This window comes from Thamnophis elegans, chromosome 2 (genome assembly GCF_009769535.1).
Source record: "Thamnophis elegans isolate rThaEle1 chromosome 2, rThaEle1.pri, whole genome shotgun sequence".
NCBI lineage: Eukaryota > Metazoa > Chordata > Lepidosauria > Squamata > Colubridae > Thamnophis > Thamnophis elegans.
In genome coordinates, this window is record NC_045542.1 from 171,089,005 (window position 1) to 171,116,394 (window position 27,390).

At 48.1% G+C, this 27,390-nt stretch overlaps 4 protein-coding genes across 7 annotated transcripts in view; 2 read left to right on the plus strand and 2 right to left on the minus strand.

The window, feature by feature from the left end:
• LOC116503374 (major histocompatibility complex class I-related gene protein-like) overlaps positions 1-27,390 on the plus strand; it is a 556,717-nt gene that overhangs the window by 354,113 nt on the left and 175,214 nt on the right. The window lies entirely within an intron of this gene.
• The window catches only part of LOC116503386 (H-2 class I histocompatibility antigen, Q9 alpha chain-like), a 504,076-nt gene that overhangs the window by 87,294 nt on the left and 389,392 nt on the right, over positions 1-27,390 (minus strand). The window contains exon 7 of one of the 3 annotated variants that reach the window (XM_032209772.1): positions 26,887-26,919. The exons of the other annotated variants lie outside the window; for them this stretch is intronic. Within the exon in view, the coding sequence (XP_032065663.1) occupies positions 26,887-26,919 (33 nt within the window). The remainder of the gene's footprint in view (positions 1-26,886; positions 26,920-27,390) is intronic. 3 annotated transcript variants of the gene reach the window in all.
• LOC116503420 (major histocompatibility complex class I-related gene protein-like) overlaps positions 1-27,390 on the minus strand; it is a 465,627-nt gene that overhangs the window by 16,543 nt on the left and 421,694 nt on the right. The gene's annotated exons all lie outside the window — the stretch shown is intronic.
• LOC116503447 (antigen peptide transporter 2-like) lies at positions 5,204-24,290 on the plus strand. Its single transcript, XM_032209857.1, has 12 exons — positions 5,204-5,281; positions 6,338-6,835; positions 7,721-7,835; positions 10,262-10,392; positions 10,920-11,125; positions 12,427-12,624; positions 15,106-15,234; positions 16,051-16,239; positions 17,047-17,220; positions 20,857-21,016; positions 22,176-22,312; positions 23,687-24,290. Exons 1-12 carry the CDS (start codon positions 5,251-5,253, stop codon positions 23,906-23,908), a joined length of 2,190 nt encoding a protein of 729 aa, XP_032065748.1. The 5' UTR covers positions 5,204-5,250; the 3' UTR covers positions 23,909-24,290.

The following is a 27,390-nucleotide window of genomic DNA, read 5'->3' on the forward strand; positions in this document are numbered from 1 at the left end:
GGGCTTGAATCATCTTTCTTCTGCAGTCACCTTTCCACAGAGCATGTACAGAGTGGAAATTAGGCCCTTTCTGTGGGAATGAGGAGGGGATAGCTTGATAGCTCAAAAATGTAAAATATAGAACATAATATATGTTCTATATATATAAAGAATATAAATCTTTCAAAATGTGTCAGATCCAGAAAGTCTCAGCAAGGCAGCCCTAAGAATTTCCAGAAACACGAATGAGCTGGAGATTGGCGCCCCCTGCTGGCCTTCAGCTTTGCCGTTTCTCCTCTCAATTAGCAAAGGAGGGAAGGAAAAAACATCCCATCAGAAGAAAAGGTCTCAAATACTGTTTTAAGCACCAAGCCAGCCAGAAATTAACCTAATCATGTAGAAAGAAGCCAGCGAAAGATGGAACTGATCCAATTAGCTGCTGGATTGTGTAAGCTCCCTTTCTCTTTGTGAGACAGACAAACTACAGACCTGCGACGGGCGAGTCCTGACAATGAAAGGATAGGAAGGTTTCACTCTCTTAAGTACAACAAATGTAATTTTGTGCCCCAAAGGACAAATGTAAATTATCAGATGTGAACACTAATCCTATGAAAGAATTCACATAGATTTCTTGTAAATAACAAACTTTCTGTGTGAATATCTGAGCCGTGTTTTGCACAACATGCTAGATTTGGTCCTCTGTCCCAAAGGGGAGACTCTCTATTTCTGCAGAAATAACCAGCTGAAAGTTTCCTCCCTCCTTCCAGCCTGACTTCTTGGCTGCCCTTGCAGGGAAAGCAGAACCCAACGGAGGCTCTGGCTGACCGAGGGACCTTCTGCCTCCCTTTCACCCGTCTGTATTTCTACCCCTGAAGAAGGCCGAGGCCATTAGGGGGACCTTCCGATTCCTGGTGAGTCCCTGGAAACTGGCCGTCTGCAGGATGAGCCTCCCCTTCAGGTCCTCCCTTTTCTCTCTGGGTTCACAGCAGACGTAAAACCTTCGTCTGTTTTAATCAACTGGTCGGTTTATGGTGCAGCATCTCATGCAAATGGGATCCACACACAATATACACAAGTCCCAGAAGGTAAAATTCACCAAGGTTGCAGGTAACCCAATGTGAGGAGGTTATAGAAAGGTATCCCTTAGGTTCGTGACTGACTCAGTTACGTCCACTGTGTGAATCTGGCCTTTGTGGGTCAGGAGAATCCCTGGCAAATGAGAGGCTGGTTCCTGAGCCAGGATTTTGGAAAGGAGCCAAACAGGAGACAGACTGAAGCCGCTCAGGACTGCCTTTGCCTATGAAAATCAGAGGAAGGGGAGGGAGCTGCCCTGCCCAAGCATTCTGGGGCCTCTTTCTCCAGGCACAGCCCTCCCTCACAGATATGCACCCCCAGACTCCTTCCTTAGGGAGGCCCAGAGTTTATTGATATATTAGTCAAATGTATATAACCATCCCGGGTGGACTACTCAAGTGCACTCTACATGGGGCTGCCCTAGAAGAGCATCTGGAGGGTTTCAGCTAGGGCAAAATTGGTGATGTGGGCAGTTATTATGCAGCCCCAGGAATGACACCCCTTAAATCTCTGCTCCACAAGATGCATTGATTGCCAGTTTGCTTCTGGGTCCAATTCAGGCCCCTGTTTTGGAGCTTTGAAGCCCTTCGTGGAATGAGACCCCCTCTTCCAATCACATCCGTCCACCCCACCAGCTCTAGCAGAAGAGGCAAGTTGTGGGTCTTGATTGTTAAGGAGTCACATGTAGTGGGATCCAGAGAAGGGCCTTTTCTGCTGTGATTGTCATCCTTGATCTCTTTCCAGAAGTCCTTTAAAAGAATGGTTATGTGAATAGGCTTGGAGATCTCAAGGAACTGGGGAACTAGCAATGGGGCTGCATTGCTGATCACATCAAATCTTTCCTTCCTGTTGATTAATAATAAAATGATTTGTTAAAAATTGCACAGAAATTTAAAATATTGGAGTGAGAAAGATTCATGGTTTAATACACAAGATTCTCAAAAGGAATATAAAAATTAAATCAGATAGGGCTTTTTAGAAGTAATAGGTCAAGAACTTGAAAAATAGCTTTCTTTTAACGATGAAAAGATGAAAACTTTTTAAAAACAGAGAGAACTTCATTGTTTTCCACATCAACAGCAGTGAGAATGGCCAGATTAAGTGTTTTAATGAAAGACAAGAATACATCCAGTTTTGTTTCTAGTTGGAAATCGCTTCTGGACTTTGTTCTCGAGATAGAAAAACATGATACCTTCACTTTGGATTTTGTGGTTTAGAAAAAGTTGTTATATAAACTTATTAAGTTTGCAAAAGGCAAAGGTTAAGGCTGTAATATTATTTTTATTCATTTTTTTTAAAGAATTCACATTATTCCTTGGGAGGTGATTAAAAAAAAGAACTGGCATTGCTTTCCTAGCCAAGAAGGGAAGATGATCTCCCACCCCACGTGTATCTTTTCAGCTAAGAAGGTACCAAGTGCTTCCCTTTTCCTTCCACCTTCCAAAGACCCTCTCTGAGTCATAAAGGACGTGGTTGATTTTAAGATTACGGTTTTCTTTTTTCTGAATTTTCACTTTGGAGGCAATGTAAATAAAGAACAATGGAAATGTGATGGGACTTGAGATGCTGAATTACTTTCTCCTTCCTTGAGCCAACAAGCTGCTGAAGTTGCACAAAGCTTTTACGAAACCGCTGAAAACAGGCTGCAAATGCATCTGTGACTTTGTGACACTCCTGGAGACCTTGAGGGACTGGCACTCTGTCAACTCCAAGTGGGGGGCCAAGATCTTAAAAGGGCATCTGGAAGAAGAGATTGGGCTGCCATTTGTCAGAAATGATGTAGACCAGTGATGGCTAACCTTTTTCCCATTGTGGGCCAAAAGTGGGGGAGCGCAGGAGAGGGTCATGCGTGGGCATGTCCACACCCATAATTCAATGGGCACGACCCTCTGCATGCATGCATGGGTGACCACCACCACTCCGCATACATGTGCACGGGACCCCGCCATCCCCCCCTGCTTTTGGCCCGCGATGGACCCGTTCTTCGCCCTCCCCAGGCTCCAGAGGCTTTCTAGGATCCTGGGGAGGGCGAAAATGGCCTTTCTTCCCCCAGAGGCCCTGCAGGGGCTTCAGGAGGCTTCCCTGGAGCCTCTGGAGGGCAAAAAACGGCCCAAGTAACCCGGAAGTGACAACACACGGAAGCAAATCTGGAATAACAGGAGAGTTTCTGAGTGGGGGAAGGTGAGCACAATTTCCCAAGCGACACAAAACTGAACAAAAATTCTGGGCAGCTTAGAATACAGGTAGTCCTCGACTTACAACCACAATTGAGCCCCATATTTCTGTTCCTAAGTGTCCTCATTTGTTAAGTGAGTTTTGCCCCATTTTACGACCCCTCTTGCCCCAGTCGTTAAGCGAATCACTGCAGTTGATAAGCCAGTAACTTGGTTGTTGGGTGAATCCGGTTTCCCCACTGATTTTGCTAGTCAGAAGGTCACAAAAGGGGATCAGGTGAGTTTGGGACACAGCGATGGTCATAAATATGGACCACTTGCCATGAGTCTGAACTTTGATCAAGTGATCCCGGGGATGATCTACAAAGGCCGTCTTGTTCCATCTTTGAGTCCTTTGGGAGAAGGGCGGCATATGAATCCAATAAACAAACAAACAAACCTGTGAAAAGCGGTCATAAACCACTTTTTTCAGTCCCGTTGAAACTTTGAATGGTCACTAAATGAACCATTTGTAAGTCGAGGACTACCTGTAATTAAAAGCCAAGTGAAAAGGAACAAAACTGCTGAGGCAAAAGGAAATCGACTAACATTCGGTGGGGGGAGGGGGGAATCCACGGGGGCTCCAAAGACGCCCCAATCCTACTCTGGGGAAGACTGGGAGGTCTGAAAAGGGCATTTGGAGGGTGGGTCCCACAAGGGTCTCCCCTGGGCAGGTGATGTTCCAGAGCAGGGGTCTCTAACCTTGGCCACTTTAGGCCTGGAGGACTTCAACTCCCAGAATTCCCCAGCCAGCTTTGCTGCTATGGGGGCTCCTGCTTGAGCAGAGGGTTGGACTGTGAGGTCTTTGGATGGTGGGTCCCACAAATGCCATCCCAAATTGCATTAACAGAGGGATACAATCAAGATGAAGTGAGCTGCTAATACCCCTCTATAAAGCCCTAGTAAGACCACACCTAGAATATGGCAACCAGTTTCCCTCACCACACTATAAAAAAAAAAGTTGAGACTCTAGAAAGAGTTCAGAGAAGAGCAACCAGGATGGTTAGGGGACTGGAGACTAAAACATACGATGAACGATGAATGGTTAAGAGAACTGGGCATGGCTGGTCTAGTGAAGAGAAGGACCAGGGGAGACATGATAGCAGAGTTACAATATTTGAGGGGCTGCCACAGAGAGGAGGGAGTCAAGCTATTTTCCAAAGCACCTGAAGGCTGGACAAGGAAAAACGGATGGAAACTCATCAAGGAGAGATTCAACCTAGAAATCAGAAGGAACTTTCTGACAGTGAGAACAATCAACCCATGGAACAGAAGTTGCCTTTGGAAGTTATGGGAGCTTCATCCCTTGAGACTTTCAAGAAGAGACTGGACTGCCATTGGTCAGAAATAGTGTAGGGTCTCCTGCTTGAGGGGGGGTTGGACTAGATGACCTATAAGATCCCTTCCATCTGTTAATCTGTTAAAATGTCTCCCAGCAGGTGATGTTACTGGGGTCTCCAATTTTGGTCACTTGAAGCCTGGAGGACTTCAACTCCCAGAATCCCCCAGCCAGCTTTGCTTCAATTCCCAGCTTTGCTGCCTGGGGAATTCTGGGAGTTGAAGTCCTCCAGGCTTCAAGGGGCCAAGGTTGCAGACCCCTGTTCCAGAGGACACAACTGAGAGGGCAGGAGGCTGGGGTGGCTCCAGGAGATCTAGGGTGCATTTGCTCTTCCCGATGAGAGAGACGACGGGAGATGGGGTCCTTCGAGGATCCAGGCCTTCCACCACGAAAGGCCTGATGGGTGATGAGCAGCGCTTTGAATTGGCCCAGGAGCAACCAAGGCAACACAGAGAAAAAAGCCGACGGCACCGGGACTTTCACCAGGAGGCGCAAACCGAAAGCAAAAGAGCCACATTGGGGGATTTTCCGCTCTGCAGAGGAGGAGGAGGAGGCGGCGGTGGGTGCGGGGAGCTTTGGGGTCAGAGGGAAGCCTGGCCCGGCTCTAAAACGAGCCTTCAGATCAAGAAGGACCAAAGGGCGGCCATGGAAGGACTTTCCCGGCCGCGGCCGAAAGGTGAGAGGCTGGAAAAAGGGCGGAGGGTTGCATTCATCGGGGCAATCGAGCGGTTCCGGGTGTGCGGGGGACTCCACTCCCCATCACTCCCATCCAGCAGGGCTGCTCCTGTTGGGCGCGGATTAGGGGGAGCGCAGTCCACCTCCTCCTTTAAGCAGCTGAGCAGCGATCCCCGATTTCCTGCCCTGCCAAGAACTAACCCGGAGGCGTTTCGTCCTGCTTTGCGCGGGATCGAAGCTTTGGGGATCCTTTTTAGGAGGATGGGAGCGGGATTGAAATCCTTTACTAGCCCAAAGGAGCCATCTGGAGATTCCGAGGCTTCTGCCGGAGCTCTGGGGCTTCTTCGCAAGGAAGTTGAAAAGAGAGAGAAGCAACCTAGAGCTAAGGAGGAATTTCCTGACAGTCTCCCAACCATTAACCGGCGGAACGACTTGCCTCCAGAAGTGGTGGGTGCTCCGTCCCTGGAGGTTTGTAAGGAAGGACTAGACGGCCATTGGTCTAGAATGGTAGAGGGGCTCCTGCTTGAGCAGGGGGGTGGACTAGATGACCTCCAAGGTCCCTTCCCACTCCGTTCTTCTGATTTCAGCCTTCACCAGCAGTGCCGGGCTGCTCCTGGGACGGCAGAAGGCATCTCAAATTAAAATAACCAGAAAGCGGCCCTGTAACCCAAGAAGCCAAAATTAGTGTCAATGTGACCTTTTCCGAAATTGTCCCGAGAATTCCTGCACTCAGAATATGGATAGTTCGGCTGCAGCCATGGAATCCTTTGCTGGGAAGTCAGCTGATTAGATGCCGGATCTTGGGTGGTAAAACATTGGGAGGAAGTCGTCGTGGTCTTCTTCTTCTTCTTCTTCTTCTTCTTCTTCTTCTTCTTCTTCTTCTTCTTCTTCTTCTTCTTCTTCTTCTTCTTCTTCTTCTTCTTCTTCTCCTCCTCCTCCTCCTCCTCCTCCTCCTCCTCCTCCTCCTCCTCCTCCTCCTCCTCTCCCCCCCTCCTCCTCCTCTTAAATCCACAATCCTCCGATTCAGATAACCAGTAATCTTTCCCTCTCTCCCCAGAGCCCGTCAGCAAGATGCTGGTCCCTGTCATGTTTCAGGCCGTTCCCCTGCTTCTCTGCGACCGAATCCTGCTCTCCCTGCTGGCTGGATGGGGCCCCTCCATGGTCCCCCTGGGGGTCCCAGCGGCTTGGCTGGAGGCCGCTCTGCGCCTGCTGGTTCTCTGGGGGGTCAGGGCCCTGCTCTCCGTGGGTGGGGCCTCCCCGATGTCCTCTTCCACGGTGGCTGCTGTCAGCATCCTGCCCCCTTTGTACCTGTTGGTGGGACACTGGCTTGGGGACCCTCCCCTCCTGGTCTCTTCGGCCGCTTGGTCCTGGTGGCTGGCAATCTATGGGGCGGTGGGCTTCTCCCAGCTCCTCTGGGGGATCCTGGCAGGAGGGCGAAGCACAGAGGAGTCCCGGAAAGAAGACAAGGCCACTTTTTGGAAGATGCTCAGACTTTTCGGTCCAGACAAGCTGTATCTCACTGGCGCTTTTTTCTTCCTCATCCTGGCGGTGATTGGTGAGTTGGTGCTGAGTTCAATCCTTCTCTGTGCTGCAGGATAAATGAAGCCCGAATGAGAGCTTTCTTAGCAGCCTGTTGTGCCCTTCCCCATGGGCCCCACGAGCACAAGGGCTCCATATGAATCTGTTTATGTTAACCCTTCGATGCACCTTGTATCATATAAATGCAGCAACATATTACATTTAATGCATTTTTTAAAATTAATTCTAGCATGAAAACCTGCTGCTTGGTTTCAGCCAGGGTTTGTCCTATGTGCCAGGATGAAAAGAGATACAGAGAGGCCCTGGATCTTCCAAACTCCCCATTCAACCCTTTCAGTGTCCAATTCCAGCAGCTTTCCTCCCATCCTGAGGGGCTGCCCCATTCTTTCTATAGTCAGGGCAGGAGTTCAAGGTTCCCTTGCATTTCACAAAACAGAGGTACAACTTGAAGTACCGTATTTTTTGGAGTATAAGACGCACCAAGATTTTGAAGAGGCAAATTTTAAAAATAAGTTTTTGCACTCTGCAGACCTCCCAAAAAGGCCTGATTTTCACGAAAACAGGCTCGTTTCCCCCCCCCCCCAAAAGGGCATCCATAGCCTTTAGGAGGCTTATAGAGTGTGCCTGGGGCTGGGGGGGGGGAAACAAGCAAAAAACAGCACATTTTTGCTCATTTTTGCCCTCCCTAGCCCCTAGGAGCACTCTGGAAGCCTCCTAAAGGCTATGCATGGACATTTTTGCAAAGGAGGTGGGGTTTCGGTAGGCCAAAAATGCTGTATTCAATGTATAAGACCCTCTTTTTGGAGGGAAAATGTGATGTGTCTGTGTATGTGTGTGTTTTTATGTGTGTGTAAGTTGCCTTTCCTGATTGAGGTCCTACATCACCTCCTCTCTCCTGCAGGAGAAACATTCCTACCCTATTACACCGGGCATTTGATTGACATCCTGGGCACCAAATATGATGCAGAAGCCTTTTCCACGGCCATCTTTCTTCTCTGCCTGGTCTCATTTGGAAGGTGAGCTTATTCCAGGCCCCATCAACATCTTTGCTGCAGGGGTGAAATTCAGCAGGTTCTGGAGAACTGTTTGCGGACATTTTGAATAGTTTGTAGAACCGATAATACTACCTCTGCCCCCATTTATTCTCTGTGTCCCAAGTCCCAGCTGATCGGGAGGAAATGGGGATTTTGCAGTATCCTTTCCCTGCCACTCCCACCAATCCACGCTCACAGAACCAGTAATAAAAAAAATGTGAATCCCACTATACTGACTTAATCCCAGGGGAGTTGCCTTTTCCCTTCCGGCTTGCCAGTAAAAGCCAGGAGAAGCCTAAAAAAAAAGCTGCACCCGCCCAATGTTAGGATTTCAAGAAAAGTCTGAACAATCAGGGTATCCTCTAGAGTCCTCCTGAAGGAAACAGGAGCCCTTGGTTTCTCCTTAGCTGCTTGTTTCGCAATCTGGCAGAAGCCTATAACCAGTTACAACTTGTGCTCTGTCCCTGCCTTTCGCTTGAAGACGAATCTCCAAAAAGAGGGGAAAAAGTTTTCTAAGGGAAGGTCTGTTCTTGGCTTCTGTCAGGGATCTTGTTGCTGATTTAAACTCAAAAGGAAAAGAGTTTTGAAATGGGGGAAGAGCATCCGTCAGAAGTAGAGGTAGTCCTCGACTTACGACTACCACTGAGCCGAAAATTTATGGGGCTAAGCGAGACAGTTGTTAAAGTGATGTTTGCATCATTTTAACGTCCTTTCTTGCCGCTGTTGTTAAGTGAATCACTGCAGTTGTTAAATTAGTAACACAGATGTTAAGGGAATCTGGTTTCCCCATAAACTTTGCTGGTCAGAAGGTCGCAAAAGGGGATCCCATGACCCCGGGACACAGCAACCGTCATAAATAGGAGTCAGTTGCCAAGCATCTGAATTTTGATCACGTGTCCCAATATTTCTGTTGGGTATCATACCCAAAAAATATACCGTGTTTCCCTGAAAATAAGACAGGGTCTTATTTACTTTTGACCCCCAAAATAAACGCCTGGCCTTATTTCCAAGGAGGTCTTCTTGTTTTTGAGGTGCAGGAGGAGGTGAGCATGGTCACCTCATGGCCGCTGCTGTGTTGCACGTCGCTGGGCCTGCCGCTCTTATTGCAGCGGCCATTAGCATGAGAGAAGGAGCACGGTGGCTGGGGTTCCAGGAGCGGCCGTTAGGTAAGGGCGTGTGGGGTGCATGGGACATATTTCCGTCCTCCTTTCCCCCCCTCCAGCCTCGCCTCACCTCCTGTTGTTTGTGGGGCAACCAACCAGAGGAAATGGCGGGAACCGGCTGCACATGCGTTTAAATATTTTGGGGAGGGCGTCTTTTCAGGGGAGGGTGCAGCTTTTTCATGCTTCTGATGGGCCACTGATGTTTGTAGCCGAATGAGAAGAAAGACACCGGACAAATCCTTCTTGAGATGAAGCTTGGCCCCGAGCGATGCCCGGGGGGCTTCTTTTATTAGTTCCAAACAAAGAGAAGGTGTATACAAATTACATCAAAAGGCACATAATTAAGTAAGTCCAATAATAACATTGTAGCATGGCAAAAGGCTTCGTCTCTGGGCAGAAAAGGAGGGATAAATAAAAGATGGAGGGAAGTGAAGGAAGAGGTGGGGGGAGTGGGGGAAGACGCGAGCATCTCGCATTCCTGCATCCCTTTGAAGTGCTGGCTAACTGCTACATGCCAGAGGCTGGTACAGCTGTGCACGTTAATTAATAGGAAAGCTTTTACATATTGCTAATAAGAATGTTTTTGTTCATCTCATGGTAGCATCCATCTCTGGGCCTGTGTTTTCAGGCAGCCATAACTGCCCTATACACGGATCCCAACAGGAGGGTTTATTTTAGCGCATGCGCTCAAAAGCCCGATTGGGTTTATTATCTGGGGAAGTCTTATTTTCAGGGAAACTACATGCGTTAATGATGCTTACAATTATATTTGCGCAACATTGGAAGGGTGTGGAGATCCCTACAGAAGAGAATAAAATACTAGAATGTGCAGAAACGGATAAACTAACGCTTGAAATGAAAGAGAAAGAAAACACTAAAGATTTTGAAATATGGGATTTGTTTTATCTATGGTTAAATAACAGAAATTGTTGCTCTTACTACTTATAGCAAAAAGAAATCAAAATAAATAGGAGTCACTTCCGAAGCTTCTGCAACAGTTGTAACCGTGAAAAACGGTCAAGTCCTTTTTTTCAGGGGTTTGTAACTTTGAACAGTCACTCAGTGAACTGTTGTAGCTCGAGGACTGCCTGTAATTTAACCTCAAACATTGGGATAGATCTGTCCGTGGGAAAATGTCTTTCCTTTTGCACCCGGGTCAAATCCAGTAGGGGTTCATGCATGGAGCTGTGACTCAGTTTCCATTGGTGGAGCAGGAACCAATCCCCACTGCTGTTTCCCTTCTAGCTCCGCCTTTGCCAGCTGCCGTGGGGGGCTCTTCACGTTCATCATCTCCCGGATGGTCATCCGGACTCGCAACTTACTCTTCTCTTCTCTGGTGCGGCAAGACCTGGCATTCTTCCAGGAGGTGAAAACAGGTGAGGTCCTAAACAGGAAGCTGCCATGGTGGCACAGTGGTTAGAGTGCAGTACTGCAGGCTACTTCTACTGAGGTAGCATGTGTGCTAGACATTCCCGACTCTAGGGAGTGGTGCTCATCTCCCTTTCAAAGTCGAAGAGCCAGCACTGTCGAAAGACGTCTCCATGGTCATGTGGCTGGAATGACTAAATGCAGGGGGTGCACAGAACGCTGTTCCCTTCCCATCAAAGGTGGTTCCTATTTTTCTACTTGCATTTTTTTACATGCTTTTGAACTGCTAGGTTGACAGAAGCTGGGACAGGTAATGGGAGCTCACTCCGTTACGCGGCACTAGGGATTCGAACCACCGAACTGCCGACCTTTCTGATCGACATGCTCAGCGTCTTAGCAACTGAGAAAAGAGCATACTCTTTGCTGTCATTGGATACCGTGTCAAGGACTTGGCCCTCTCCTTCCTGGGGGGACTTTCTCCAGAATCGCCCTTCCTGTGTGTGGCATTTGTTGAACAATGTCTCTTTGTCCATAGGGGTGCTGGCCTTCCGCCTTTCCAAAGACACAACTATGATGAGCTGCTCGGTGCCGCTCAGCACCAACGTCTTCCTGCGCACCCTGATCAAGGCCGTTGGGCTCTACGTATTCATGATCGGCCTGTCCTGGCGCCTGACGCTGCTGATGCTGATCGAGACCCCACTCATGATGGCCGTCCAGAAGGTCTATGATGTCCGTCGTCAGGTAGGGATCATGGAGGCAGAGGGTGGCCTAGAGGGAATGGCGGACACTTCCGGGTTTCTGCGGCCAATTGCAGGCGGGGAAGGAGCCCCAACTTGGGTGAGGGAGGGAATGGGCCAGTTCAGAGAAAGGAGAAAGAAGCCAGAGGACAGAAGAAAAAAGAGACTTTAAGGGAGCTGAGTAGCACCAGAAGACGGTGGCATCTCCAGAGGGCCAGAAAAGGCAAGATGGTGGCCATGTGATCCAACCCCACTCCTTTGTCTGTGTGGCTTGCACAAAAGGAGTCGTTGGTTGTGTAGCCTGGTTTCCCCTTTTCCTGGGCTGAAAGGAAAGGGATTGTGCGTGTGCACCCCTATCCCTGTCCTCAAGGGAAGACAGGAAAAGGAGGATGAGATTACTTCATGCCAGTAGCTACAAGGAGAGACAGAGAAGTAGCTGAAAAAGAGGATGAGGAAGCCAATTTAAAGGAAAATAGAACAGTCGTGGGTTTCAAAATTTTTACTACCAGTTCTGTGGGCGTGGCTAGTAGGTGTGGCATGGTTTGGTGAGTGTGACTTGGTGGGAGTGGCAAGGAAAGGATACTGCAAAATCCCCATTTCCCCCGATCTGCTGAAACTCCGGAGGCAGAGAATAGATGGGGGTGGGGCCAGTCAGAGGTGGTATTTACCAGTTCTCCGAACTACTCAACATTTCCACTACTGGTTCTCCAGAACTGATCAGAACCTCCTGAATACCACCTGTGAAATAGAAATATAGGGAAAAAGCAAATGGGTGTCTAGTTATGATCCCAAATGAGACCAGAATTGGTCATTGAGCGAAACGGTTGTTAAGCAAGACGCTTTCATAATTGTTTTGGCCAATGGCTGCCCTCCAGGAACTCCCAATCACCATCTCCCAGGCCATTATAGGATGGAGCAAAAGAGCTGCCTGAAGTCTGGTAGCTGAAATCCGGTGAAATCATCTTAGCAGGCACCGCTTTTGCTTTCCAATGTTCCTAGAGCCTCCTGGAGGATTTCAGCTCCCCTCTGTGCATGGAGGGGAGATTCTCCCATGGGCTGTGGGAAGGAAGCATCACAGTGGGAGAATACATCTCCCTCTTTAGCTTCTCCTCTGGCATCCAGTTGGTCACATGCGAGAAAGAAACAAAATCCAATGGGGTGGAGTGGAAGGAAGCATTTTTGGGGGCTTTCCGCTAAGAACGAGGCCACTGGACTTTGGTTTGGGTAGGCCACCACTGGCAGGATGCCTGGTCCAAGGCGGCTTTCAGGAGGCTGACTTTGCCGCTTCCTTCATGGTCCATCAAGGCTTTGCTGAAGGCCATCCAGGACTCCGTGGCCTGTTCAGAGGAGGTGGTGCGTGAGGTCATCTCGTCCATGGAGACCGTGCGCAGCTTTGCCACCGAGGAGGAGGAGTCGCAGCGTTACGAGGCATCCTTGGGGGACACTTGCCGGCTGAAGAACCAAAGGGACTTGGATAGGATCGTTTACCTATTTGTTGTACGGGTAAGTTCTTGGGGACTCAGGGCTCTACAACCTTGGCAACTTGAAGACTTGAAGACTGCATGGCTGGCTGAAGAATTCTGGGAGTTGCAGCCCACACGTCTTAAAATTGCCAAGGTTGGAGACCCCTGACCTAGATCCTCTAATGACTGATTCCAGGGGTGGGCTTCAAAAATTTTAGCAAGGGGTTCTCTGCCCAGTTGCTGCGTGGCGTGGCCATGGTGGGAGTGGCCTAGTCACCCTTCTGCATCACAGTAGGGTGGGGGCGTTTTTGCCCTCTCTGGGCTCTGGAGGCTTTTTTCGAGCCTCCAGGAGGTGACAACGGCCTCCTCAGGCTCCGGAGGCCTTCCCGAACTTCCATTAGGCCCGTTTTCCACCCTTCTCAAGCCTCCGTGTGTGTCTTGTACTTCCTCCAAAACGGGTCGCATGGGGACTCCTGGGAGGAGAGGGGAGGGGTGGGCGGGGCCAGCCAGCAGTGGGATTTGGGGGTTCTCCCAACTGCACAGAATCTTAGCTACAGTCCCTGCGAACCCCCAGCAGCCCATCCCTGAGTGATTCCCAACCTGTGGGGGTTTCCTGTTGTAGGTGTCAAAAAAACTCAAGATCAAAATATGGCTCAGATTTTAGGAGATTGCCAAGTGTTGCGAGTTTTTCTTACTTTGCTTGAAAAGTTTGGAAAATGTTTGTTTTTGTCTCCAATCTCACAAGATTTTATGTACTCTGTTTCATAACAATTCTTAGCATTGACTTGCCAATCAAGAATGTTTTTCAATTAAATTCCTCTTAACTGCCAAAGGTCAAAGAGGAAGTGGATATGCCATCCAGGGAAATCCGAGATAAACTTTTATGACTTTTTTTACAAGCAAAGTCAATTGGGAAGCCAGATTCCCCATTAATGCCTGGATAATTAACTTAATTGCAGTGATTCACTTAGCAACTGTGGAACAAAAGGTCATACATAAAATGGGGTAAAATTCACTTAAGTGTTTCATTTAGCAACAAAAATATTGGTGTCAAATGTGGTCGTAAGTCGAGAACTACCTATATTTTATTTTTTAATTTGCTGTTTATTCCTTTAATCTGGTTAGATGATCCTAAAAGGCAGAAGCCGTCCACCTCTTCAACATCTCCATTGTCCTATTATTCTACCTGTGGCCCTTAGTTTGGTCTTCTTTATATTTGATTTTAGTGCCAGTTTTTCCTTATTCTTTTTCACTTTATTTTACTAGGGCTTACAGATCCTGTGCATTTTTGGTTCTTAGATTAATATCCTTAGCATAGCACAAGTTACTGATGTTTCTTCCTCCAATTTTACCAAATTGATCCAGACTCAAAGCAATGGACACTTGACAGTTAATAGTATTTTTGTATAGAAATTAAGGATTAGAAATGCCTTCAACTCGTGCAATCAATTCAATTAGGGCAGAAATGAATCTTAACCAGAGATCTGTTTTCTATATTAAGGATTTTTAAGAAACTCTCTACTCTACCTTTGCACTCATGCTGTTACGATCTCCTTCTCTGGGCTACTACAAGGTGTAGTTGCATGCCTGCTGCTCACACAAGTGGAGCTTCACATTTTCCCATTTCTCCCCCGGCCCAATTTCAACCCTGCCGTGGCCTAGTAGTGGGCTGCAGCCCAAGAGTTGAGGGTCCCTGCCTAGGGAAGGCCAGTTGGTAGGGCACATTCACGTTTTGGAGAGAGATTTTTATTTATTTTTTATTCATTTATTTAGTTTGTCCAACATTATGAGATGACAGGTATAAGTATAAACATGGACATGAACAATGGAAATGAGTACAAAGGAAAGGGGACAGTAGGGCAGGGACGGAAGGCACACTGGTGCGCTTAGGCACGCCCCCTTTACAGACCTCTTAGGGGAGGTCTATAGTAGGCAGTTGAAGGTTGAAGCTGTGGGGGGTTGTGGATGTAACAACGGAGTCAGGTAGAGCATTCCAGGCATTGACCACTGTTGTTGAAGTCGTATTTTCTGCAATCGAGTTTGGAAGAGTTTACCTTGAGTTTGTATCTACTGTTTGCCTGAGTATTATTGAGGTTGAAGCTGAAGTAGTTGTTGATAGGTAGGATGTTGTAGCAGATAATTTTATGTACTATGCTTAGGTCAGACCATTGGCAGCATAGTTCCAGATTGTCCAAACCCAAAATTTTGAGCCTGGTGGCATAAAGGATTCTATTGTGAGCAGAGGAGTGGAGGACTCTTCTCGTGAAATACCTCTGGACCTGCTCGATTGCACTAATGTCCGATATACGGAGTGGATTCCAGGCAGACGAGCTGTATTCGAGGATTGCTCTGGCAAAGGTTTTGTGTATTAGCAGTACAGTGTTATTTCATATAGAAACGAAAGGGCTTCTGCATTGACGGATGTAGCCCACTCAGCCCACCCAGGAGAAACAGAAGACCCCATGGCATGGGAGAGAAGCGGGGTTCTCAGCCACTGCCTTCCGTTTTCCTCCCACTCCAGGTCCTCCAGTTGAGCATGAAGCTCATCCTGCTCTTCTGTGGCTACCAGCAGATCCACACCGGCCTCATGACTGGAGGAAATTTGGTCTCCTTCATCCTCTACCAGACAAATGTGGGATGGTGTGTACAGGTCGGTGAACATTTGAACATGTTCTTTTCTGGAGCACTTCAGGTTGAGGGTCTGGGTGCTCTCTGAGCCGGCTCATTTTTTTGTAGAACATTTGTAGACAACAGCACCGGTGATGCTACCTACTTTGGCTAATGAAACATCTGCAAGAAAACAAGCAAGCTCAGCCCTTTATTTCAACCCTGAGCTACAAATATTCTCCGTTATTGGCGTGCCGATTTTTTCGGTAGCTGCCACATTCCTCATCCCTCTCTTCATTTGACCCTCCTGCCTCCATGACAACCTGCAGTTGGATTCTGACTTCGTTTTTTCCTTTTACTTTCCTTTTCAAGAACTAAAATGCATTTCCGTCCAGCAATTCCATTCACTACACGGTGGTGGTAAAATTTTAGTGTTGAACGATGTTTAACGTTACTTATAGATCCAGGTTTCTGGGTCTGTTTATGGGAGTGATATCAATTTCACTGTGGGAGTGTCAACATCCAGCTCGAGAATCCAAATAAAAGTTCAGGATCATTCTGTTTCCAAAAACCTTACTGTTTGTTGAATACACAGCATGGTAATGTCGAAGCAAAACTAACTCTGAGGTCCTCAAACCCAGTCCATAGAATAAAACAATATTTTTCCAAGCCAAGCCCCCAGCCTCTCATGTAGTCCCCGTAAACAAGTCTTCATAGTTATGGGAAACATCTACTTCAACTCCACACCTATTGGGATGTCCTTGAACAGTTTCCAGACTCTCCCTTTGCAGACTGTATTCCTCCCTTTGCAGATGCTCTCGTGTCTTAATGTTGCTGCGCCTTCCTTTTCCTCCCACAGGCCCTGATTTACACCTACGGGGATGCCCTGAGCAATGTGGGCGCTGCAGAGAAAGTCTTTGAATATCTTGACCGGGAGCCATCTGTCCGCACAGAAGGGACGCTGTCTCCAGAAACCCTCGAGGGACGCGTCTCCTTCCAAAATGTTTCCTTCTGCTATCCCTCCCGCCCTGAGATCCAGGTCCTGAAGGTACCTTATGGGAAGCTGGAAGGCTTTGTGTGAGCCCCTAATAGTAGGAAGCACTAGCAACAGCACTTAGACTGATATATCACTTCACAATGCTTTGCAGCCCTCTCTAAATGGTTTACAGAGTCAGTCTATTGTCCCCAATAATCTGGATCCTCATTTTACCCACCTCGGACGGATGGAAGGCTGAGTCAACCTTGAGCCGGTTAGGATTGAACTTCTGGCTGTGGGCAGAGTTTGTCTGCAATACTACATTCTGACCACTGTGCTACCTCGCCACCAGTACATCACTCAAATGAAGTTGTTAAAGGTGCTAAGTAACGTAGTCAAGTGGGCTGTGTGTTCTACAAATCTCAGCCGAATCCTTTCACTTTCATAAAGAAAATTGGAAGGAAGAATGTTGAGACTTTAAAGGATACTGCAAAATCTCCATTCCCTCCCCAGCCAGAAGTGGTATTTGCCGGTTCTCCAAACTACTCAAAATGTCCGCTACCAGTTCTCCAGAACCTGTCCGAACCTGCTGAATTTCACCTCTGATCTAGATATGTAGGATCCAATCTGGGTCAGTCACTGGCACCAGAGTTTTCATCTTCCAAACTTTTGGACTCGGACGGGAGCCCATCCTCAGGGAGCTTTCTCACAGCAGAGTTTGTGCTTTGGGCTGTTCTGTGTGTGATGTTCATAGGGTGCCTGTTGAATGTGGCTTTTTTTAGAAGTTGATTGAGTTGTAGATGGCTGGCCTTTACGTGCGTTCATTAGCATCACATCTTCCTGCTTCCTTTTGCATGCATTTGTATCTCTTTGGCGTAGAATGTCTCCTTTGAGCTCCGCCCTGGGGAAGTGACGGCCTTGGTGGGCCCAAACGGCAGTGGAAAGAGCAGCTGCGTCGCCCTCCTGGAGCACTTCTACGAACCCCAATCCGGGGAGGTCCTGCTGGACAGAGTCTCAGTTGGGAAATACGAGCACAAATATCTCCATAGGCAGGTGAGAGAGGAGGGAGCAGCCTGGTTGGGAGCAGCAGAGGGTGAGGGGAAGCCTTTGAGGTTCATCCTCTTCTGGACTGAAATGTTTGGGTTTCTGGGCACTAGAATGGGGGTTGATTCAACAAGGCAGAGAAAGTGGTTGGGAGATGGAGAAGGAAGAAATGTTAGGCCACGCAGTTTGAATGAGACCAACCCAGTGTCCCTTATGAGTCTCTTCACCTGCAGGCCTGGGTCCCCTTGGGTGGTGGAAAAGCAACATTTGGTGATGTTTTGCAAGGGGGGGTTGATGCAGAGGAGGCAGGGCCATGTGATATTAGCAGGACGTGGCTGGGACTGATTGGGCTTTAAGAGCATTGCAGTTTTTGTCTGCTTGTGTTTTAAAATTCTAATTTTTGTGGCCTACACCAGGGTGTCAAACTCAAGGCCTGGGGGCCGGATCCAGCCCATGTGGTGCTTAGATGTGGCCCGCGGGCGCACCCTGAAAACAGTGAAGGACCTGCCTGTGGTGCCTCTGCCAGCCAAAAGGGAGGTTGGGAGGGCCACACACAGCCTCCCAGGCTCTGTTTTGGGCTGCGAAAACCTCCTGCAATCCTCTGCCAGGGAAAATGGAGCTCAGGGAGGCCGTGTGGCAGAGGCTTGTAGGAGGCCATCGCAGTCCGAAACAGAGCCTGGAAGAGCTGCGCATGGCCCTCCCAAACTCCCTTTGGACTGGCAGAGGGCTGCAGGAGGCTGTCGTAGCCAAAAACAGAGCCCGGAAGGGCCGTTGTGGCTGAAAATGGAGCCTCGATGAGTGACATTGAGCTGGCCACGCCCACCCTGGCTACCTCCACCCGGCCCCCTGAGGTCAAACACAACCCTGATGTGTTTGACACCCCTGGCCTACTCAGTGCTTTCTCTGCATTTCCTGTCTCTAAAACGGGGTAAGAGCCTCTGATTTTGAGAATTGTGTGGCTGACATGCAAAAAAGCCCCAGAGAATGGGGAAGGCGATGCCATTAAGGCAACTTTGGGAGCCACAAAACAGGTGCTTGAAATCTCCAAAGATGCCCAGCTGTTCTCTAGTGCAGATGGTAGTAAAAGATGCATGGAATGAAAGGCTTCTGATTTCTTATGTTCCTTGATAAGTCAAAAGGTGGGGCATTCAGGAAATTCTGCATCCGTGGTTTATATCCTGAGATAAAAGCTTAGAATCTCCTGTGATCTATAAATGGGGCCGTACCGTTTCTCTGGCAACAGTCTAAAGGTTACCCGGATGTGATTTGTTTTGGTGACCTTTCTAGTCCAGCCACAGATCGGGAATTAATCCAGATGCCAACAAGGTCTGACGTAGCTTTTCAGAATCGGGTGAGGCTGGCTGGGTGTTGCCCCTTTGCTTCCAAATTAAAAAGAGCGGAGAAGAGCTCAAGGTCTTTTCAGTTGGGAGATGTGGGGAAACTGATGTCTGCATATCAGATCCACTACAAGAAGGACTGGGAGGGACATTATAACAGTCTTCCGATATTTGAGGGGCTGCCAGAAAGAAGAGAGAGGAAACCTGTCCCAAAGGGGCTCTTTCGGGAGACAACTGGGCTTCCTTCTTTTTTCCATTCCCCTCTGTACTGTCAGAGCTGAGGAAGCTCCTTGGATGAAAAGCAAAGCATCTTCCAAAGAAAAAACAAGAAAGTCCATTTCCCTCCTGAAAAAGCCCCTTTAGGACAACCGAGACCAGGATGACTGAGAATCTCTACAGGGAATCAACCTCTTTTCCAAAGCGCTTGAAGGCAGGACAAAAAGCAACAGATGGATATTAACCAAGGAGAGAAGGAACTTAGAACTGAGGAGAAATTTCCTGACAGTGAGGACAATTAATCAGTGGAACAACTTGCCTCCAGAAGTTGTGATTGCTCCAACACTGGAAGTTTTTAAGAAGATGTTGGATAACCATTTGTCTGAAGTGGTGTAGGTCTCCTGCCTGAGCAGGAGGTTGGACTAGAAGACCTCCAAGGTCCCTTCCAACTCTGTTATTCTGTGTTCTTCACCATAAGTGTCAACTTTGAGCATCAACAAGCCCCACTTTGGAAAGTGCTTGATGAGGCTGAGCCTCTCAGCTCCGGCGGTCCTTGGATGAAACCGATTATCTAGACTCCTTTCAGTCTGGATTCAGGCCTGGCTACAGCACGGAAACAGCTTTGGTCGCACTGACTTATGATCTCTGGAGAGCCAGGGACAGGGGTCATGCCTCCGTCCTAGTGCTCCTTGACCTCTCAGCAGCCTTCGATACCATCGACCATGGTATCCTTCTGCGACGGTTATGTAAGGTGGGGGTGGGAGGCACGTTCTACAGTGGTTCTCCTCCTACCTCTCGGACAGGTCGCAGTCGGTGTTGGTCGGAGGACAGAGATCGACCCGTAGACCCCTTAAGTATGGGGTGCCGCAGGGTTCGGTCCTGTCCCCCCTCCTGTTTAACATCTACATGAAGCCGCTGGGTGAGATCATTCGGCGGCACGGGATAAAATATCACCAGTATGCGGACGATACACAGCTATATCTGTCCGCCCCGTGCCAAGTCAGTGAAGCGGTTGACGTGATGTGTCAGTGCCTGGAGGCTGTTAGGGTCTGGATGGGAGTAAACAAGCTTGCACTCAATCCTGACAAGACCGAGTGGCTTGTGTGTTTTCCTCCCAACAATTGGCCAAGTATTCCATCTCTCAGGCTGGGGGGTGAAATTGTACACCGCTCAGACAGGGTTTGCAAATTGGGAGTCCTCCTGGACCCACAGCTGACTTTAGAACACCATTTGTCAGCTGTGACCAGGGGGGCATTTGCCCAGGTTCGCCTGGTACACCAATTGCGTCCCTACCTGAACCGGGAGGCCCTCGCAACAGTCACTCATGCCCTTGTGACCTCAAGACTGGACTACTGCAATGCGCTCTACATGGGGCAGCCCCTGAAGAGCATTCGGAGACTTCAGCTTGTCCAGAATGCAGCCGCGCGAGCGATTGTGAGTGCACCCCGGTACACCCACGTTACACCTATCCTCCGCGAGCTGCACTGGCTGCCCTGGTCTCCGGATACGCTTCAAGGTGCTAGTCGTCACTTATAAAGCCCTTCATTGCATCGGACCTGGGTACTTGAGAGACTGCCTGCTTCCCTTTTGTATTGTTCCCTCTCCCCTTCCCTTGGTTTTGTTAGCCACCCTGAGTCCCTCGGGAATAGGGCGGCATATAAGTCGAATAAAACCTCTAAAACTGCTGCCAATTACCTCCAACAGACCTATTAGATCCCACAGACTAGGCCTCCTCCGAATCCCATCTACCGGCCAATGCCGATTGTCTACCCGGAGGAGGGCCTTCTCTGTGGCTGCTCCGGCCCTCTGGAACGAGCTCCCCGTGTAGATTCGGACCCTCACCACCCTTCAGGCTTTCCGCAAAGCCCTTAAAACCTGGCTGTTCTGACAGGCCTGGGGCTGACGAGTTCCCGTCCCCACTCGAATTGTGTGGCTGTTGATTGTTTTTAAATTCTTCCTGTAGTTGCTAGTTAGTTGTTTTTCCTCCCTTTGGTTTGTAAGCCGCCCTGAGTCCCTCCGGGAATCAATCAAATCAGTGAAGTTTCTCCCTGAGCCCAGCCCTGTCCTGATAGGCCTCCCTGTCCAATTGCAGGTGGCCCTGGTGGGCCAGGAGCCCCTCCTGTTCTCTGGGTCCATCAGGGAGAATATCACTTACGGCCTACAAGGCTGCAGCCAGGAAGATGTGATCAGAGCAGCCAAAGAAGCCGATGCCTTGGGATTCATCCGTGAACTGGAAGGAGGCTTTGATGCAGGTGGGCAAAATCCCCCCCCTTTGATTCTTCACATAAAACCTCCACTTTCCTCCCGGTAAACCCACCAGTCCTAATTCTTTATTCTTCTGAAGCGAAATCCTGACTCCTTTGTTGCAATATATACAGTAGTCCTCATGTTATGACCATTCCTTTGGCTATCGTTCCAAATTACAGCGGTGCCGAACAAACGGAGGTTGCAACTAGTCCTTGAAGTTCTGACTTTGCCCCTCCCCCGCAGTCTGGATGCTTGGCCACCACTGCACTTAACCACAGTTGCAGTGCCCCACAAGCACTGCATCCCCCCTTTGCCATCTTCCTTGCCAGCTTCCCACAAGCAAAGTCAATGGGGAAGCCGGGCAGGGGGGGAGGTCACATGTTGCTGGGGGAAATCTCCCCCCACCTGGCAGGAACGACTCCAGTACCCACAAAGGGAGGCATGTGCTGCTTCGGCCATACACCCACTCGACCTTGCTTGGCAGCAGACATTCCGGGGGCTAAAAGGTGTCGTATTGCTGCAACCCCCCCCCCAAACCCCTGACGTCAGCCACCTATTGCCTGCCAGCCTCCTTGTGAGCCTCCCGGGACCTGCAAATACCTGTAGCCAACCTCCTGGCTTTGCTTGTGAGGAGCCGGCAGGTGATGGCCAGGAGATCCTTGCCTAATGACCAGTGAGATTATCTTAACAATGGCCGTTGGGAAGGCATGGATTGTCTTCACCAAGCAGTGCGGTCATAAAACATCAACCTTGCAACCACATCGCTTAGCAATGAAAATTCCTGACACAAAAGCTCTTGTAACTTTAGGACCATCTGTGAAGCTCCAAGTTACACCGATTATTTTAATTGTAGTCATATCATTAAACCACTAATGCAGAAAAGAGAATTCAAAGAGCTGATTGCACCGTCAAAAATCACGAGTCCTAAAATCTCTTCTACCGTTGTTAAAAAGTACAGGGGTCTTTTCCCCTCCTCTGGACTTTTTGCCCTGGAAATAAGAGAGCCAGCTGTCCTAACTGCATGTCTCCCTCCCACTTCAAAGAGCTTCAAGTTTGGCCTTGTTCTCCCACTGATGGCTTTGCCATCCCTTTAGGGCAGCAAGATTTGGTTGGTCTGGACTTTGCTCTCGATCTCCTTCATCTCTCTTGCTTGCCTTCTTTTAGAGGTGGGGGAAAAGGGGGACCAGCTCTCCATTGGGCAGAAGCAACGGCTGGCCATCGCCCGGGCCCTGATGCGTCACCCGAAGGTCTTGGTGCTGGATGAAGCCACGAGTGCCTTGGACTTCAAGAGTGACGATGCAGTGAGTGTTTGTGTGTGGGTCCATGAGGGGCTGGGAGTGGACCTTGGCTAAAGTAGTTTAGTTTCAGTTTCAGTTTAATAAAATTTGTATGCCGCCCACTCCGATTGGGACTCTGGGCGGCTCACAAGCAAGATAAAAAGCATTTAAAAAATTTAAGATAAGAAATACAATTATTAAAATTAATACACCATCCATTCAGTCTAAGTGGGGCTGGATATTAATCAACAGCCCCAGGCCTGCCGGAACAGCCAGGTCTTGGTGGCTTTACGGAAGGCTGGGACAGTGGTAAGGGTCCGGATCTCTACGGGTAGATCGTTCCACAGGGCTGGCGCAGCTACAGAGAAGGCCCTCCCTCGGGGGGCCGCCAACTGGCATTGTCCAGTCGGCGGCACCCGGAGGAAGCCCAACCTGTGTGATCTTATTGGTCGTTGGGAGGTGAGTGGCAGGAGGGTAGCCAGGTCCTATACCATGTAGGGCTTTAAAAGTAACGACTAGCACCTTGAAGCGCGTCCGGAGACCAAAGGGGAGCCAGTGCAGGGTCGCTGAAGGGCTTGATCTGAATGTTTGAGAGGAGACAGCATAGTAAAACCGGGTTTATTTGACCAGCCGTGTCCTAATTTCTTCCAAGTTTATCTTGGTGATAAATAGACTTTAAAATCAGGGTGCCCTCTCCTGATTTAGAGTCATTCTATTGAATTATCTTTTCTTTTATCAGCTTGTTTTCTAAGGGTTATTATGATTTGAATCTCAAGTCCTCCGAGAGCTACTGGCTTCTGTACAGTGAAAACTATTGAACAATAGCACTATGTGAGCAGATAATATGCATCTAAATGCTTATTTGAACAGATGTACAGTAAATATATTTATTGATTTTACCAGCCTGACAAGCCACTCTGGTCGTAAACTGACTCTGAGCTGCTCACACCAACCAAAATCAAATTAAATCAGAAAATATAGCCAAACAGCAAAGAGTATTACAGAATAAAATCAAATATTGGAATATTTTGCGCCAGTGAATTGTCACAAGATTGTGATGCTGGGAAGGGAAGGGAAAATGGGGGGGGGCAGCTTCTCCTCTGTGCTCCTTACATTCTGCTGAGAGGGAAGTTCCCTGAGGAGAGGCTCCAGGTTGAATCTGAAACTTCTGGTCCCGGTGACTGACCCAAAGTGGATCATGCCCCATTCTCCTGAGACACCCAGACTTGCCTTCATTTGGGTGGCTTTAATTGGTTTCCAGACTGCGAAACCTTTGGGGCCAAACTGTTTTGCAGACCTGAAGAAACACTTTTCAGTGGGAATGTGAGGGAGCTTCTATCTAGACTAGAGCATCGAAGGAACCCAATATTTTCTCTGGATCACTGCTTCCTTTTCCAGATCCAGCAGTCTGTGAAGAGTGGAGGCCGGACGGTGCTGGTGATTGCTCACCGGATGCAGACGGTGGAGAATGCAGACAAGGTTGTGGTGCTGGAAGGAGGGGAGGTTGTGGAGAAGGGGACTCACACGGAGCTGATGGGCCGGAGAGGCCCCTACTACAGACTGGTGGAAAGGACCCAGGCGGAGGGACTTCTGGAGTTGCAAGGGGGAGGTCAGCCATAGGATCCACTGCTTTTGTAGAGGCCAAATGAACGATCGGCTGGGGAGATGTTTCCAAGCCACTGTCTTCTTTAGTAAAGGCACCAATGAATGCACCAATTTTTCCTTTGTTCAAATTTGGCCTGTGAGAACCTTTTACAGAACCCTCCCCTTTTACTGCAGGCTTTAATATTGATCTCCGGCACAGCTTGACTTCCTCTTTGTTTTGTTAACTAAAGTACTTCCGCTATTCCTTCTAGTGCTTGTAAATCTGTATTTGGATGGAAGTCCCACGGATAGGTCTCCTTTAGCAGAGTTAGAGAATGGCCACAAAATGGTTGCACCCTTCAAATTTCTCCTACTCAAGTGATATTTCTGTGGAAAACATATTTTTATTAATAAAGTGCAGCAGTAAAAGATGGAAGGAATGTATTTGTCTCTCTCCTGTTCTTTGCTGTCCTTCAAAATGAGCCTCTTCTTGTTTTGAGCTTCTCTTGAACATTTCCGTTCCTCCATTTTGCACGCTTTCTATAGCTCCAGTGGCAATTCTTCAGAATTAACAGAAGAACAGGGTTGGAAGGGAACCTGGAGGTCTTCTAGTCCACCCCTTGTTCAAGCAGGAGGCCCTATAGCAGTGATGGGGAACTTTTTAAAGACCGAGGGCCCAAACTGCAACCCAAAACCCACTTATTTATCCCAAAGTGCCAACACAGCAATTTGACCTGAATACTGAGGTTTTACTACCTAAAATAATGATAAACAAGGCAGAGTTCAGCTAATTGTTCTAAGGAAAACATGATAAATGCACTTTTAGGCCCCTTCATTTTTTTTCTGCTTTTGAAATATGTTTAACAACAATAAAACTTTTGTAATATCAACTTTTCTCTTTCTCTCTCTCTTCCCCCCTATTTCCTTCCCTCCCTCTTTTCCCCCTTTCTCTCCCTCTCTCTTTCCTACCTCTCTTTCTTTCTTTCTCTCTCTCTCTTTCCCTCTCTTTCCCTCTGTCCCTCTCTGTCTTTCCCCTCTCTTCCCCTCCCTTTCTGTCTTTCTCTCCCCCTCTCTCTTCCCCCTCTTCCCCTCCCTCTTTCTGTCTTTCCACCCTCTTTCCCTCCCTCTCTCCCCACCTTTCCCTTTCTCTTCCTTTTTGTCTCTCTCTTCCCCTCCCTTCCTCTCTGTCTATTTCTCTCCCTTTCCTTCCCCCTCCCTCTTTCCCTCCCTCCCTCTCTTTCCCTCTCTATCTCTTTCTGTCTTTTTTCTCTCTCGTTGAACCGGTAGGATCCCATCCCTGGGTATAGGCAATCTCACTTAACAACCAAAATTGGAACTGGCAACTCGGTTTTTAAACAAAGCAGTCTGTCAACAGTCCAACCAGCAAACCCCCCAAAAAGGAACTCTCGGGGTCCTTGAATTCCCAAAAGTAAAACTTTATTGAATTCACCATCTGGAAACTGAAGAAGCAAAACCAGCTCTGGTTTTCCCTTGCTCAATTAAACAATAGATTCCCTTCTCCCAGCCCTCAGGTGTTCGCTTTGTCCCATTGTAAAGCTTTTGTTATGGGAAAAGTCCACTTCCCCAGCAAACACCTGCAGTAGTGACCTTGGCGTTTTGCAAGTTCTCACCCTCCGAGGAGGCATCTTGGCAACACAATGAAAGGCGAGAGGGGGGACTTCCTGGGAGGAGCCTGCTGATGGTGGCAGCTTAAAATTAGCTGCCTCCGAATTCCTGGTTACGTACCTGTTTAGATGATCACCCATCTGACGTCTTAACAGGTTTTCTTATCCTTCAGGCAAGAAGGGAAGAAGAATAGTTTTGCTGGCAAATGCCCTTCGATTTTTGCAGCTTTTGTGCCTGCAGAGAGAGGGGGGCCAGCCCAAAGCAGAATGGCGTCCGTGCTGGGAACTTCAAACTGCCTTGTGCGGTACAAAGTAGGTCTCCCCCACTCAGTTCAAAGCTTTGATTGATTTGATCTTATCGCGAGCTGAATCCATTTGCGTGGACATTAATTGTTTATCAAGATTTTAGCTTCTTTTTTTCCCTCTGAAAATCTATTTACTTAGAGGCTTTTAAAATGATGCCGAGCAGGCTGGATTCTCCGGTAATAATGATTACTTTTTGTTAAATGCTACAGAACTCTAAAATTTCAAAGGAGCATCCTTATCACTTGTTTTACAATTGGCCAGCAGAAGCCTTCTAATTAGTTTCATTTTTACAAGACTTCCATTCTCTCATTAATCTTGCTTATCTGGAATTTAAATGGTGATGAATCTGCTGAACTGTCTTGTTACAATGCTTACTCACTGAAAGATTTGCCAAGCCTCAAATTTCAAAGTAAAGGGAGAAATTCAGCGTCTTTACTTATAGCTGCATAGTCAGGCAGCAGAGTTTTATTAATTGCTGGAAGATAAATTTTGGAATGGCCTCAAAACCAAATCCTAATTTGAAATCGTCGCCCTCTATTCCCAGGGGCACATCCCCAGTGCCTGGCACAAGGTTGCAGCCTCCGCTCCCTACGCCCCCTGCTGGGGATTTGTTAACAAATCTTGAGTGAACTAAGTGTGGCTCTTAACGCACAGACAATTAAAATGGAAGATAAACTTAGAGATCTTAAAGAGGAGATAAAACAGGAGAGAAAAGAGGAGAGAAAAGAGGAAATAAAAGAAATAAAATAGGAAATTAAAGGTGAAATAAAAGGACTTAAACAGGAGTTGTATGAGAAAATTTTGTGACATTCATGCCTAAGGCAGGACTAGAACTCAAAGTTTCACCTGTTGCCCTCACCACTAAGCCAAAGTTTAAATAATACTTAATAATTTAAATAATATTTAAATAGTAAGCCAATTATTATTCCACCAGAAGCAGACTCAGAGGGAACCTAGGGAGGATGAATTAGGGGGGAGGGGCTTTAAAAAGTGGGGGCCTCTCCCTCTTTTCATCCCCTCATCTCCCCAAAGTCTTGCAAAGGGTCAGAATGTCTCATGCAGCAGCTGCTCCCTCCAACTTACCCTGGTCTGAACTGCTGGATCCTCTGTCACTTGCTGGAAAAGAAAGAAAAAGAGGATGAGGGAGGATGTCTGTCTGTCTGTCTGTCTGTCTGTCTCTCCCTCCTTATAGGAAGCTCAGCTCTTTCTGACTCCAGCTGCCTCCCTCACTTTCTCTCTCCCACACAATAAAAATGCACAAATAACATGGAGAGAGTTTGGATCAAACTGCTTTGGTTAAAAGGCATTGGAAAGAATTCTTAAAATTTATTATTTACATCATACAAAGCCAGAAGGCAGAGCTGGCCTAAAAAGATACAGATGGATTCAAAGTTTATTCTTGTAACCAGTTGTGAGCCTTTGGGACAGGAGACCAAGAAGAGATCCAGCCGGCATCCCCCAAAGCTCCTTTTGCCTTAAAATGCTCCCTTTTCATCCCTACTTTTATGGAGCTTCTGACTCTCATTTGGCCAAGCCTTTCCTCTCGGCCTACTTGGGGAACAGAGCATGTCCTCAGTCAGAGGGACC